This window comes from Dipteris shenzhenensis, chromosome 25 (assembly GCF_047967505.1).
Source record: "Dipteris shenzhenensis isolate YYH24624 ecotype China chromosome 25, Dip_SZ_1.0, whole genome shotgun sequence".
Taxonomy (NCBI): domain Eukaryota; kingdom Viridiplantae; phylum Streptophyta; class Polypodiopsida; order Gleicheniales; family Dipteridaceae; genus Dipteris; species Dipteris shenzhenensis.
In genome coordinates, this window is record NC_141620.1 from 32826727 (window position 1) to 32841195 (window position 14469).

The 14469-nt window shown below is 39.9% G+C and overlaps 1 protein-coding gene across 2 annotated transcripts; it reads left to right on the forward strand.

Annotated features, from left to right (window-relative positions):
* The first annotated feature begins 5579 nt into the window (after window positions 1-5579).
* On the forward strand, window positions 5580-7547 carry GRXS17 (thioredoxin family protein). Of its 2 annotated transcripts, none has more exons than XM_087396914.1 (4): window positions 5580-5698; window positions 5841-6019; window positions 6246-6320; window positions 6545-7547. In XM_087396914.1, exons 2-4 carry the CDS (start codon window positions 5849-5851, stop codon window positions 7385-7387), a joined length of 1089 nt encoding a protein of 362 aa, XP_087253040.1. In that variant the 5' UTR covers window positions 5580-5698; window positions 5841-5848; the 3' UTR covers window positions 7388-7547. The 2 variants fall into 2 exon arrangements, with proteins under 2 accessions (XP_087253040.1, XP_087253041.1); XM_087396915.1 differs by having other exon boundaries at window positions 5588-5698; window positions 5819-6019.
* The last annotated feature ends 6922 nt before the right edge of the window (window positions 7548-14469 follow it).

Here is a 14469-nt window from a genome sequence, read left to right on the forward strand (position 1 = left end):
CCCACAAGGCAATTTGGGCCTATCAGCGCATCCAACAAGGACCGCAATGCATCCAAATGGCCTATAAATCATCCACTGCAACCCAATGCATACCACGAATGAGCGCACACTGCTCAAACTGCAACCAGAGTGATCTGCATAAGGTATGCTCAAGAAATCATAGTCCCACGGTAATGAGCGCTACTGAAAATAGAACCTGAGATGCTTCAAAACATGGGCGCCATTGCATAATCGGACTCAGCAAGAAAATCTGCAAATATCTCTCTTCTGCCAGAACTCCAAAATCTCAACCGATGAGTGAGAAACGGGAGTCAATACTTATCCACTGCCATGTGGCATAAATCTAAGGTTTCAAAACCTTAGTATGAAAAATGCATAACAGAGAGACGAAATCGAATACACAGAGATTTATAACTCTGAAAAGCCTCCACCGAATCGCGCAAGGACTGACAGGTAGGGGTTTTTGGGCGTCCGGAACGCAATGGGACAGACGGTTTTGGAAACCGTGGTCTCAATCACTGGGTCCAACACACGGACTGAAAAACGTTTTTTTGAAACAGAGCTATCTGTAAACTCCACCGGAGTGCGAATGATGAGCAACATAGAAGTTTTAGGACCTCCTGAGTCCACCGGAACTGACAGATCTGCAAATGGTTGCTCCAAACTTGAGTTCCAACACCCGGGCAAAAAACGCAGGAATTGACACAGTGAGTCAGAAATCCACTGAAATGATCTCAGATTCAAGAATGAAGGTGTTTCCAAGCTCCTGAAGTAATGTGGACACCAAAAGCAAGCAATAGTTGCCTCCACAAGTCAATACGGAGTCTCTGTCATCGAACGGAACAGGGAAAAGCTCAAAAAACGACTTTTTCTTTGAAAGCTCTTAACAGGCTCTCAAAACCACTTCGTAAAGCCAAAGTGACTTTTCCAAAGGTTCCTCCAAGGTCTCTGCACACTCGGATGCAAGTAAAGTCACCCACAAAGCTTCCCACAAAGCTTCTCCTTCCTCCCACAGAGCTGCTGAGCTTCCAAGCATTCACGCACGCTCAGCTAGATCACCCGGGCTCTGATACCAGTTGAGAGTGCTCTCAACGGAAGCAAGAACGGAAGAGGGAGAGAGAGCGAGAGAGAGAGACAGAGAGCCACACAAGTTTTGGTGGGTGCAGAACCACCCTAATCTTCTTTTTCATTCATTTATATATGTGTTTGAGTATTGTACATAACTGGGGTTAAGGCACAGTGACCTTTAACCCCCACACTCTAATCTTGAGGACTCCGTGTGCCTAGGACCATGTACCAAATATGAGCTCAAAGTTGAGATCTCGGACGGATTTGACAATGCGGCACTATATGGACCGGTTAGGATGTTGTTGGAAGCACTATCCTCCAATTCGAGTTCAATAGCTATCACCCTCCCAGACCTCAGACGCATGTCTCACCCACTTTGCGTAGCTGCCCAGTCAAAATTAGTCACAGTGTCTTCCTGACCCTTAAAGCAGGTCACCGCGTTAACCTTAAACATCTCAGTGAGTCATTGCGTTAACAATAAAGCGACAGTCATAGTGTTAGCAATATAGCAACGACTCTTAAAGCAGCGGATTGAATAACACAATGGGTGAATAAAGTAGTGACCAATAAAGAAGCAACAACTGATTAAAGAGGCGATTGATTATAGTAGCGGATTGAATAAAGCAACGGGTGGATATAGCAATGGTTTATTAAAGCAGCAAGTCACATATAGTAGCGACTCCCAATTTTGGACAGTCACCGACTAGTTTTTGGTGCTCTCTGAGAATTTTGAAGTTTCTATTCAAGATTAATGAGCACAAATAGAAGCTACACTACCTATTCTACCTACTCCAATAAACACAAAAGACAACCACTTAAAAGTAGCAACATAAGGATTTTTGAAGATGAGAACTGGGAGCATACTCCTGTGTCAACTTGATCTTCAAACTCATTTTTTCGTGCTTGCACGTGAAATGTGACTCCATACACACCTTAACAAACATTCTTGCTAGCTACTCCTACAATGTGGCAATAAAAAACATCAAAAAACAAGCTCAAATGAGCTCTATGGATGAAAATGGCAGCTTCTACTTTTGCTACTCCAAAATCACATCTTTCTCCTTCCAAACCAGCCTATACTCCACTAACAACACCTCTCGATAAGCTAGAATCATTGTGCAATGCGCGGATGATGATGGAAAGATTGTGCAATCTAGAAGCATACCTTGAACTCCCCGACAGCGGTGCCAAAAATGTGTAGACACTAGTGGTGACTCGCGTTTCATGGGGATCTTGGGGGAATGCCATCGAAGCCTCTACTCTCGAATAACCCCTTGTGGGAGCTCCATATGCACAAACCATCTGCTTGGGTCCCCCAACAAGCATCTACTAGATCGTGTGCAAGTGATTCCACAGGGGGAGGGAAGAGAGGGGAGAAGGGAGCAAGAGGGGAACGAGGGCATGAGGGAGAGGAGAGGGGGATAGGGGAATAGGGGCAATCATAAGGCAACTAACAAGAAGAACAAGAAGACTCAACACAAGAGAATGAGAAGAAGAGAGAGCTTTTATTCCAATTCTAGAAAGTACACAATGAAGACCAAAGTCAAACTTTTGGCCTTCTATACACCTTATATACATATCCAGCTTTTGAAGAGTTGGCTAACCCTTGCTTTTTCTTGTATCTCCCTTCTCTCGTTTTACAACCACTTGGGCCCATTTGGCTCCAAGGGAATTATCACCTGCCACTCCTCATGCTCTCTCCTACATTTTCGCTTTCATTATTAATCGACATAGCGGTTAGCAGCCATTCCCCACATCCTTATACGAGGTTCTAGAGAATGATACTGCTACTGCATTGGAAGAATGGCATTAGTGCTATTCTAATCGAAACACGTCTAGTTCATAGTGTCAATCAGGATATCAACTAGTGGAACATTAGGTATCCACCCATCCTCTTTAATCAATTCACAACAATAAAATAAATGAAAATGTATATGGATTATGTTGATAAGTGGATTAATAGGAAGATGTACTTTCTAAGTCCTCTATGCTACTTTGTAAAATGTAGGATGGAGATGAATTCATAACATGTATCATTCAACAAAAGGGAAAGGAATTAGTTTATATGTATGGCTCCTTGTTTTAATTGATCCACATAAATCAAATGGAAAGCATTAATAATTGAAAATGTGAAAGGGAATATTTTGATATAAAGGGAATTCCTTTAGTTGTTTTAAAACATGATATCAATTGTTTGTGCACATGCTTTTAAAGCAATAATAGAGGACTTTATTTTTAATGTCTGACATGAAGGTAAACAAGTACTTTTGAGTGGCAAATATGTCCTTATTTCCTTATAAGTGGGCATGAGATGGCATTTTGAGAAACCTTGCCTTAGTGTGACCACCACCCCAAAAACAATGCACTTTTCCCTACTAGAATACATTTATTGCCAAATAATTGCAAAAAGAGTGTGTGGTTGTTAGTGTCGACATTGCCCAGTTTCCTCTTTGCTATGGGAAGTCGAACTTATCTCTATACACCTTATGCTTACGAGTGTTTTAACACTAAAATATAGCCACTTACAAAGATACGTCTTTGTTAGGTGAAATCTACATATTGTCATGTGATTCATATTCATTAGAGATATTCTCTATTGGTTGAATACAATTTATTAATAGATAGGCTTACATAGTTCACAAGAATAACTCTAAAAGTACTTTAAGGTGCTTTCCACGTGAGAATGCCCTACTTAAATTAGGACTTGTTCTTTCATTAGTCGAATTAGAATTTATCAAATACTTCTTTCAAAAACAACTTTTAAGCCTTTTGTGGTAGAGCATATCTTTTTGGCTCCCATGGCATTGTACTTTTGATGGCTTGTGTGGCATTGCCTTTGTTGCACTTCATGTGAAATCGAGTAGATCGATAGACAACCTTTGGTTCACTTAACTTTATTATAGGGGGAAGCTCATTATCCCTTTTGAAATGCTAACTTTTAATGAAGTCATAGCCATCACAATTGGTTACAACAACCTATCATGATAGCATACCTACCGACAAATGTAGGGGAGTTCCAATTTATTTATTTTTTTAAATTTTTCGGATATATTGCACAGGGTGGTCAGCCCTAAAGAAATACCTGACAAAAATTGGCCTATAGTGGGAAGAGCCCTTGGCCTATGCTCTAAGCAAGTTACCCTTTCCCTCCCACCCTCAAATGGAACACCATACTATTCTGGAACGCCACCTTGTTCCGGATCTCCCATACATGGATGTTTTTATTGAAGGTATATTTATATGTTAATATAAAATATCGGCGAAAGTTTATAGAGATTTTTTTTAAAGTTTCACAATATTGATAGCATATAGCACAAATTTCCATATTTCTTTTGAATTTTGAAGTAAAATGTAAATCCTGACGAAACTTCAAAATTTTTCACATAAAAGTTTCAAATCCTGGCGAATGTTTCAAACAATTATTTTTATTAAAGCATACAAACTTTCGACACAAATATAAAAGTTTTTCTTTTTAACAAAACTAACATGAAAATATCACTATTGATCCCATACGGCTAGCATAATAGCCGCTCGGACTACCAACATCTCTTATAAAGAAACATTTGTTAAAGACAATATAACACATTTGTATATGCATAGTTGTGATTTACCCTTGTTGAAGTTTGCTAACAAAGTCATTAAGATCTTCTCACATGTGGAGAGAGAGAGAGAGAGAGAGAGAGAGAGAGAGAGAGAGAGAGAGAGAGAGAGAGATGTAAGCAAAGTATGTGGGTGTGAGCATGCGCATGCATGAGCACATGTATGTATTATGTATGTGCATGCACGTGTGTATGTACCTATGTGTGTGCATGCACGTGTGTGTGATTCCATCCAAAAAAAGCGTGAGTATGTGTGTGCATGCATGCATGCATGCGTACATGTCTAGGCACGTGCATATGTATGCACAAGGACAATCAATATATGTATGGTTTGTGTTGCATGTGCATGCACAAGTTCGGCATGTGGGTGTATGTGGGTGGGAAAGCATTAGTTTGAGTGTTATAGAAAACTAGTAAACTACAGGCAGTGAACCTGCAACATTTCCTTTTCACGTCCAAAATTTATTTTCTCAATTTTCTAAAATCTGCAAAATTTTAGGCAATTTAGCTATACTTTGACTTTAAAATCTGCCAAATTTTCAAGAAAAAACTTATATATATATATTTATATATATACATATATCTGTTTGTGTTGTACTCAACAAATATTTGTAATATTTGTAATTTGTTGAGAAAAATGTTTGTGTGAGCACTATTTAGTTCATAAAATAGCATAAGCTTTTGGTTGGACCCCCATCAACGTGAGAAAATGTTTCGGCAGGGACCGATTCGCTGAGATGGCAACAAGCAGAAGACGAGCCTGCTGTTGCTGTCGGCCCGAGACCTAGAAAAATTATTCCAAAATATAACAAAAACAAAAAATAGGATAATTTTTTTTAAAATTATTCTTTTTACACACCTCACCAAAATATTACAAATGTGGGGAGAAAAAGTGTTTTATGTAGTTGATAAAATATAAGCAAAAGCGTTTTGGTTGTACAAACTTTCTGCACTTTGAAATTCTGTGTCAATTCTGTGGCAAATTCTTGCTGGATCTTCTTCCTGATTGCGTTGCAGATCATCTCAAATCGGTAAGCTTTCTATCCATCCACTTTCCCATCATCTACAGCACTGTTTTCTGCCTATAAATCGTTGTTCTCGATGCCAACGATGAGCTTAGAGCTAGCAAGCGCGAGTTTGATCCTTTGCAGGCTTTTGTTTTTTCAAGAGCAGCCTCTGCGATGGCCGCATCCGTCACGGATTTGCGTACCAAGTCCGACTTGGACCAGATCCTCAAGGAAGGTACCCCCGCCGTTCTGCACTTCTGGGCTTCATGGTGCCCCGCTTCTGCCCAAATGGACGTTGTCTTTGCTCAGCTTTGCTCTGAGAGCCCTCATGCACGGTTTTTTAGGGTCTGCCACTCTCCCTGTTCTCTTGATTCATACTACGCTTTGCCTTATTGCGACATTTTGTAACCTCACGTGTCGAGAGGAATTTTAGGAAGGCTTTCATGATACTCGGCCTACGGTACTCCGTTCGGAACTTTACTTTGTTACCCTTTTAGTATGTCTGCATACGGCCTGAACAACTCTTTTGGAGGTAGATTCTCTAGGTTCAACTGTTTCTTTTCATTTGAAGGTAGAAGCAGAGGAGGCACCTGAAATTTCAGGAGCTTTTGATGTAGCGGCTGTTCCTTTCTTTCTTTTGATTAAGGTATGCCTCTTCTCTTTCCATCTTTTGAGAAAAGTCGTATGAAAGTTACTAAAGTCTCGGCATAGATGTGTCGTACTAAATTTCATGTTACTCTGTTCTGTCAGCCTGCCGTTTACACTTGCAGTAATGGTGACACAAATGATTGGCATTAAAGTCACTATTGTTCCACGTATCATTTACTTGGTTGACAGATTTTGCTTTCTCATTTTTCCTTATGTTTTTAGGATGGTGCTGTTGTTGACAAGCTTGAGGGTGCCAATCCAGCAGAGCTAGCCAACAAAGTAGCTAAGCTTGCATTGGGTCCAGTGAAGGCATCGCCTCCAGTGTCTCTTGGGACAGCTGCTGGTCCTGCTGTAAAAGAAATTGGACTAGGCTTGGCTAGAGGGAGTTCAAACGGGCCAATTAGTACACAAGCAGAAAGACCTTCAGAAAATGGTGATCATCTGAAGAGCAAGCTGCAAGAAATTATCGATTCAAAGCCTGTCATGTTGTTTATGAAGGGTACTCCAGAGGAACCAAGATGTGGCTTCAGTCGCAAAGTAGTGGACATTTTTAAAGAGTTAGGAGTTGAAATTGGGAGTTTTGATATTCTAACCGATGAAGCCGTGAGGCAGGGCATGAAGTCATATTCTAACTGGCCTACATTTCCCCAGTTGTACGTTGCGGGTGAATTTATTGGTGGCTGTGACATTGTAATAGAAATGCAGAAGAGTGGGGAACTCAAGGAAGTTTTGGCAGAGAAGGGACTGTTACCCACACCCAAGGAAAGCATCGAGCACAAGCTAAAGGGGTTGATCCACACATCACGTACTATGCTCTTTATGAAGGGTACGCCAGATGCACCTCGCTGCGGGTTCAGCTCGAAAGTAGTCAATGCTTTGAATGAGGATGGTGTGGAATTTGGTAGCTTTGATATCTTGAGTGATGATGAAGTAAGACAAGGGCTGAAAACATACTCCAACTGGCCAACATATCCACAGCTCTACCACAATGGTGAGCTCATAGGAGGTTGTGATATCATTCTTGAGATGAAGGAAAGTGGCGAACTTAAGGCTGCGCTGTCATAGATGAATTTAAGTTTGTGCTTTTGTAATTGTCTACAGCAACAAATATGTTGGCTGTCAGAGCTTGCCTGAACTTTATGGGCTCTAGATGACTATTCACACTTTAAAGCAGCTCATCCTGGACCCAAAACAGTAGTTTTCTATCAGGAGAATATTTGTTTCACTTTCGTGTAAGGAGTTACAGTGCTTAAAAGCAAAGCTTGTGAAGGGGTTTTTTTTTTTTGCCTGGAATGGCCATTTGGGGTGATTGGTGCTGAACGTATTTTGTCCTTTCTTATGTTGTCTAGGATACTGTGAGTGTACAAGTGCCTCTCAGAAAACCGTATGAATGCAGATCCTTTACATTTGAATAAGGACGGCTAGAAACCAGAAAACTCTGCAGTGGTGAGGCCATCTTTGTGTGTGGGTTATTATGCTTGATATATTTGGCACCTGTTGAGGCTGTACCCCCACCCGGCACGCTTGTCCTGGTATTTAGATCCTATGGAAAAGCAATTCCTCCTATCAGCTGGGCTGGAATCTCAAACAGCTAGATAGCTGCCTTTTCATTTAGGGCAGCGCAGGACCCAGTCAGTCTGTCGGGCTCTGCAGAGCATCTGCGTAGGACATGCATGTACACGGAAGTCTCTCTCTCTCTCTCTCTCTCTCTCTCTCTCTCGTGTGTGCATGCACAGCCCCAAGGGCATGCTTCTTTCCACATGCACATGCATATGGTGTGAACACTTGCACACACCTAGCCATTTAGATAGGTAGGTGCATATTCTTGTGGCCAACATTAGACAGGCTCAACATTTTTTCTATTCATAGTTGGATTCTTTTGTTCATACTACTCTAAACGATGCCACATTGGCCTTGGTCAAAGCCTTGGTCAAAACAGTTGGGCTGTTAGCAGCAATCGACTCCTCAGAGCAAGAAAGTTGCATTGAAGACAGAGTAGACAATCGTGAGATCGTTGCTGAGAGAACTTTTGCCTTCGATCTCCTTTGCCCTTTGTAATGTGACGAAGCTTTCAGACACAGGCCCTTGATGCATGTGAAATGCTTCTCTCACCCTCATTCCTCACTAACTTCTCCAAGATGAAGAGCATCATAGCATTCTTTATGGTATCAGCAACCACATGAGCTGAAGAGTTGCACAAATACAAAGATAACAATCATCTCTCTAGAGATCACAACTCAAATCAACATTTTCCAATTGAGAGGAATATAATAGTTGCAATGTCAATGGATGAAAACTAATTTTCAATTGCACAATCTCTTAGCATCTATAGCAATCATCTCTCTAGAGATCACAACTCAAATCAACATTTTCCAATTGAGAGGAATATAATAGTTGCAATGTCAATGGATGAAAACTAATTTTCAATTGCACAATCTCTTAGCATCTATAGCACTAACTAGCCAGTGAGGACCAACAAATGGAAAGGTCATACTTGCTCAATTCAAGAGACTTTCTACAGATTAAATCTACAATGTAATAGTTTTTGTCATAAATACCACAGTACTTCCACACCCAATTCAAATCCTCGTAGATTTCGGAAATTCAATAACATCCATTTAGAAAGATTTCTTTGGAAAACTCAAAACTTTTGTCGTTTTTGTAATTTAAGGAAACAACTTACCCCAACTTCTTCCTTGTCAAACCATACCCCAATCACTCTCAAATCAACATGTTGATCTAGTGAAATCAAGGCTTACATTATGGGAATGGGACACTCAATGGAAGGGAGGTATTGTGTTGAGCTATGCTCTAGAATTCAACTGGGTTAGCTCTAATCACTTGTTCCCCATCCCCATGCCTATTGAGGACATAAGTGATCTTGTAAGGGTCCTGAACATTAGGTGGAAGTTAGGGGACAGTATCTATTAATGGAAGGGGACACAGGGGGGAGACTCAATGGAAGGGAGGTATTGTGTTGAACTATGCTCTAGAATTCAACTGGGTTAACTCTAATCACTTGCTCCCCATCCCCATGCCTATTGAGGACATAAATGATATTGTAAGGGTCCTGAACATCTGATGGAAGTTAGGGGGCAATATCTATTATTGGAAAGCCAGATTCGGCATAATATGGCATAAGGACATTCCAAATGTCCACTTTGATGTGGTTGATCCTACATAAATCAGTATGGACTAATGCCAAAGATCACAGAATTGGAAATGGGGATGGGCTTTGCACTCTAGTGCCAAAGGTCACAAAGAAGATGTCCACTCTGATGTGGTTAATCCTACGTAAATCAGTATGGACTAATGCCAAAGGTCACAGGACTGGAAATGGGATGGACTTGGCAACAAGAGATGTCAAGGGTTTAGAGAAGACATTTTTCACTTGTTCGCCTCATGCCCTTATGCCAAGAAAATCTAAAAAATAGTTCAGATTTAGTTAGGTGAACATTTTAACAAGAAGTAAATTCTCCTAGGTGATTCTAATAAAGCCAAACAACCATTCTGGACACTTGTTAAAGCTCACAGATTATGGTTTATCTAGCTCTCTAAGAATGCTTTTCAATTCAGTGATACTATTACTAATCGTGATTCTCTCTTCTTGGAATGGTTAGCAGGATCAACAAAGATTTGCTCAAGCCATCAAGATATTCAATAAGAACCATGATCACCTGTTCTAAGAGATTCAAGATCATGAAGTTGAGTACCAATAGCAACACCACAGTGAATGCCAACAAGCTCCATCCTCCTCACTTTGGACTCAAAATGAAGATATTTTTCCTTTTCTCTTGGCTATAGCAAGCACTGTTGACATCTATGATGGTCTATCCTACTCATGTTGTAGAGGATTATATGCTTTTATGTCTTTTTTTTCCCTCGTGTAGAGGATGGATTGTAATGGAACCAAAACTATGTAATTTTTTATCACTTAATATAGAAATATACTTTTTTTGCTCTTAAAGGGAGCAAACATCTAGGAGGTCCCTTGCCCATCTACAAATTTGTCATTCTTCCATAAGCGGTGAGACTAGACCTTGTATGCTGACCATGGAGCCAACACCACTAAATGGATGAGGAGAGATAAGAGAGCTCATCTAATAGTGGCTCAGGATCAATTGAGGGCCAGAGTTGAGGAACAAAGATAGTGCTAGAATCTTTTTATCACGCGGCCTGTTTGAATCCATACTTCCTCTCCTATAGGCTCCATGATGTGGTTGGGTCTCTCACAAGTGCTATCATCATTTGAGTGGTCGGTCTCCCAATCTTAAAGAGAGGATATCATCATTCCACTGATTATTCTCCCTAGGTTAAAGAGAGAGGATATGTATACAGTCCTCATGTCAATGTCCACCTGAGGTCGGGTTTGTCAAGTCGTGTTCTGGCTCTCTCCTACATCTAATGCCCCAGCTCGGGTCACCATATAAAAAATTCATAATCATGCTCTAATTGGGCTTGGTTGATCCCTCATGTGCTCTCCTTTGTGCTTGTATGAGCTGATATCTATTCTATGTCTTTTGGCATCAAGAAGGAAAACATCCACATGTTGATCTAGATGTGCCAAGAACTTTTTGAGTGGGCGAAAAACTAATACTAAAAGGATAGTGGTGTTGTCCATGGATCTCATAGTATATAAGGTATCTCAATTGCATGCATATCACATTAAAGTGCAGATCTTTCTCTCCCATACGATGCCCTCTACTTGCCCTATCTCAACTCATTCCTATGTGAAGATACCTAGAATTGAACATCAACATCCTCAACGCATGCAAGAGATGAGTTTGATGAGCCCCTTATTTGAGATTTGTAAGTAATGGTCACTATAGAAGCTAAGTTCCACCAAAATCTCAATAGGTGCTAACCACATCTTGAATGTGTGGAGTTGCAAGAGATCCTCTTTGATGACTTGGATTAGCTCCTGACAGGGAGAAAAATGGATGGAGCCTCAAGGCTATACTAAAATGGTGGCAATTTGTCCATCTATAGCCCCAAGACTATGAAACATTTGTGTGCCCAATCATAGTAGCTCCTTTGATCCCTCTTTGCTAGTAAGGGTTAGCCATGATAGCTTGCATCATCAGGATGTAGCGGTATCAAAGTCCTTGACCCTATGGAGATACGTGACGTGGAACAAATAAGAGGAGGAGGGAAAAACTCTTATATTGTCTCACTTTGAACCTTTTTTTTTGTCTCTTAGAATAAGATATTCAATTCATAATTATAGCAAGAGTTCATGAAAACTACAAAAAATGTTTTATTTTTCCACAAAATGACCTTCCATAGATGCAAAGTACTTTACTATCGAATCCAAATATAGAATCATGGTCATCTAGGAATCCTCTTTGATGCTTGGCTCTTAGTCAATGTAGTACAGAAGAGCCTTCATCCTACCATGTAGCTTGCAAACACTAGCTATCCAGCCTGCAAACTGCCTCCAGAGACTTTGAGCACTTCCTCAACCATCTTTCTATCAATGTGGATTGTAGCACCCCCACATACATTGTATCCCTCCTTCACATTCCTTCCTTTAGACATCCAAAAAGCAATAGTTTGATAAATTTTGTGCAATGAAATAGATTTCTATGTAGTGACAGATTTTTGTTAGCTAAGCAGAGCAACAAAAATATACTAAACAAGCAAACAAGAAAAGACAACATACGATGTATAAAGAAGGATTTTTTGTCCTTCTACGAATTGAAAAGAGGTGTTTAAAAAGTGTTGATAAATGCCCTGCAATAAAATTAGCACCAAGGTTTTATGGACCTCTCAAGGTTATCTCTACGGTAAATGATTTGACTTATCATTTGGAATTGCCCAATCATTGGAAAATTCATAACGCCTTTCATATTCATCTCTTGAAACCTTTTAAGGGAGAATTACCAACGCATCCTGTTTATGAAGAGTCACCTTTAATTGTGGATGAAGTTGAAGTTCTTGAGCCTAATTGTATTCTAGATGATCAACAAAGAACAACGCACAAAGGAAAGGCTTATAACTCCTATTTATTGAAGTTTAAAAATCATCCAAAAGAAAATGCACAGTGGTTCCCTGAGCAGTTTTTCCGGACCATCCTGATATCCTTAACTCATATAAACAAAATCACAACTGAGGTCAGTTGCACCTTAAGCAAGAGGGAATGTTACGAGAAAGTATTTCTCAAAGCTCTTGTTCGAAATGACGTAAAGTATTTATAGGATCGCACACCAGACGTGGCGAGGGTTCTATTTAATACTTTGGTTTAGTTAGGGATGCCTAACTAAACATGTGCCATTAATAAGTATCATGGGTGATGCCATTTAGAAATACTCACGTTAATGGATAGTCATTTGTAAATACCATTACTTAGCATGATTGGCTAATCATTTGGTGTATATCATTACGCTAAGTATTTGACTATGGTGGATTGGTTTATTGAGTACAGGAAATGACATGGACAGATGGGAGTAAACACGCTCAAGGGAATAAATGCTAAATGCCATGGTTTTATGCTAAGCGCTATGTAATGTATTAAATGGCCAAGGGTCATTACATTTTTTATAAGGGAGAGTGCTTAAAAGCCTTCCACTTTTGACATATAATTTTAGATGAGTGCGTAAGAAAAGGAGTGACAAAGAGAAAAGTAAGGTAAAAGGATGCTCAAAAGAAAAGTATGGAAAAATAATGTTCAAGGGATGAATATGTGACTTTGTATCAATGGCTCATGCTCTTATTGAAATATTATAAATACTCTTGGTGTGGGATCACGAGCCACACACCTCGAGGGGGGAGATTGTACCCAGTGATTGCCTCTTGTCTTTTCATGAGTTTCCATGCATATTCGATTTTTGGTGCTATTGTATGTGTTAGAATTGTTATTGACGTTTTAGTGAAATCAGAGCTCTTGCTACGCTCCATGAGGACCTAGAATTGAGAGGTACTGCTCCAAAGAATTATTGGAAAGAGAGCTAAAGGAGCTGTCAACTTAGATTTCGAAAAGGGAACTCCAATAGTACTTTGGAGAGTGGTAAAAGTGAGTCAAATTTTAGGGGCCCTTAAGTCTTTGATTAAAGTCTCTCTTTCTTTTGAAGAAAAAGTCGGCTCTAGGGTTTTCAGGGCCTTTAAATTAAATGCCCGGGTCCATTCAGGCTAATTCTGACCATAGAAGCGGGTCTGAACGCGCTTATCAAGGGAAAAACGTGAGAGAAGATGATAGGAGCAGTTTTCCAGTGATAAGAGGATGAGAATTTGTTTGATAAGGTATCAAAACCCTCAATAGCTTATCAAAGCCCTCTACTCCTCTTCTACCCCTCTTATTTCCGCACTATTTTCCTTATATCTCGAGCATATGGATAGCTTTCTTCAAGGTGATTTGTGGAGGCTCTTCTACTCCAGCAACGTCATATTTGGCAACATCCAGAAGCCATAAATCTCTTGTCACTAAGCATCAAGAAGGTTCTCTCACATATTGATAGCATCGTAAAATTGATACTACAGATCTCGGCGAAGATGATTGGCAACGCTAGTGGACACTCTCAACTCGGGTGGCGAGAGCACAAGAGATAAGTACATGACTAAGTAAATCTCATTTTATTAAGTGTAAGAGTTTATTTGCTTTCACAAAATGGCACAGCATCTCCCTCCAACGATTCAAGAGCTAATTAATGCACTTCACCTTCAACTTTTGCAAGAGAGAGATCAACCAGAGAAATTAGAAAAAGGGCTTCAGAGATCTAAGAACAAGAAAAGGAAGAGACATTTGAGAGATGAGAGTTCTTCAGGATCTGTTTCTGAGGGAGTGATTCATAGAGCTGTTAAATCTGCATTGAGAGAAAAGAAGGAAAATAAAATTAGTGGAAAATCTTTTACTTTTCAAAAATATGATGTGAAGAAAGATGCAAATTTTGTTTTAGCATGGATTACTCAGCATGATGATTATTTCTAGGGTGAAAGGTTTCCTGAAAAAGACAAAATTAAATGTGTTGTTAACCATCTTATTGACAATGCAACACTATGGTGGAATGTGGTCAAAATTAGTAAAAGACGACGAACTACTTGGAAGGAATTGAAGAAAAGATTGAAGAAAGACTTTCTTCCAACACAATTCAAGTCGAAAGTCCGTCAACAATGGCATAGTTTGCATCAATTAGAAAAAGAGACTATTGCTT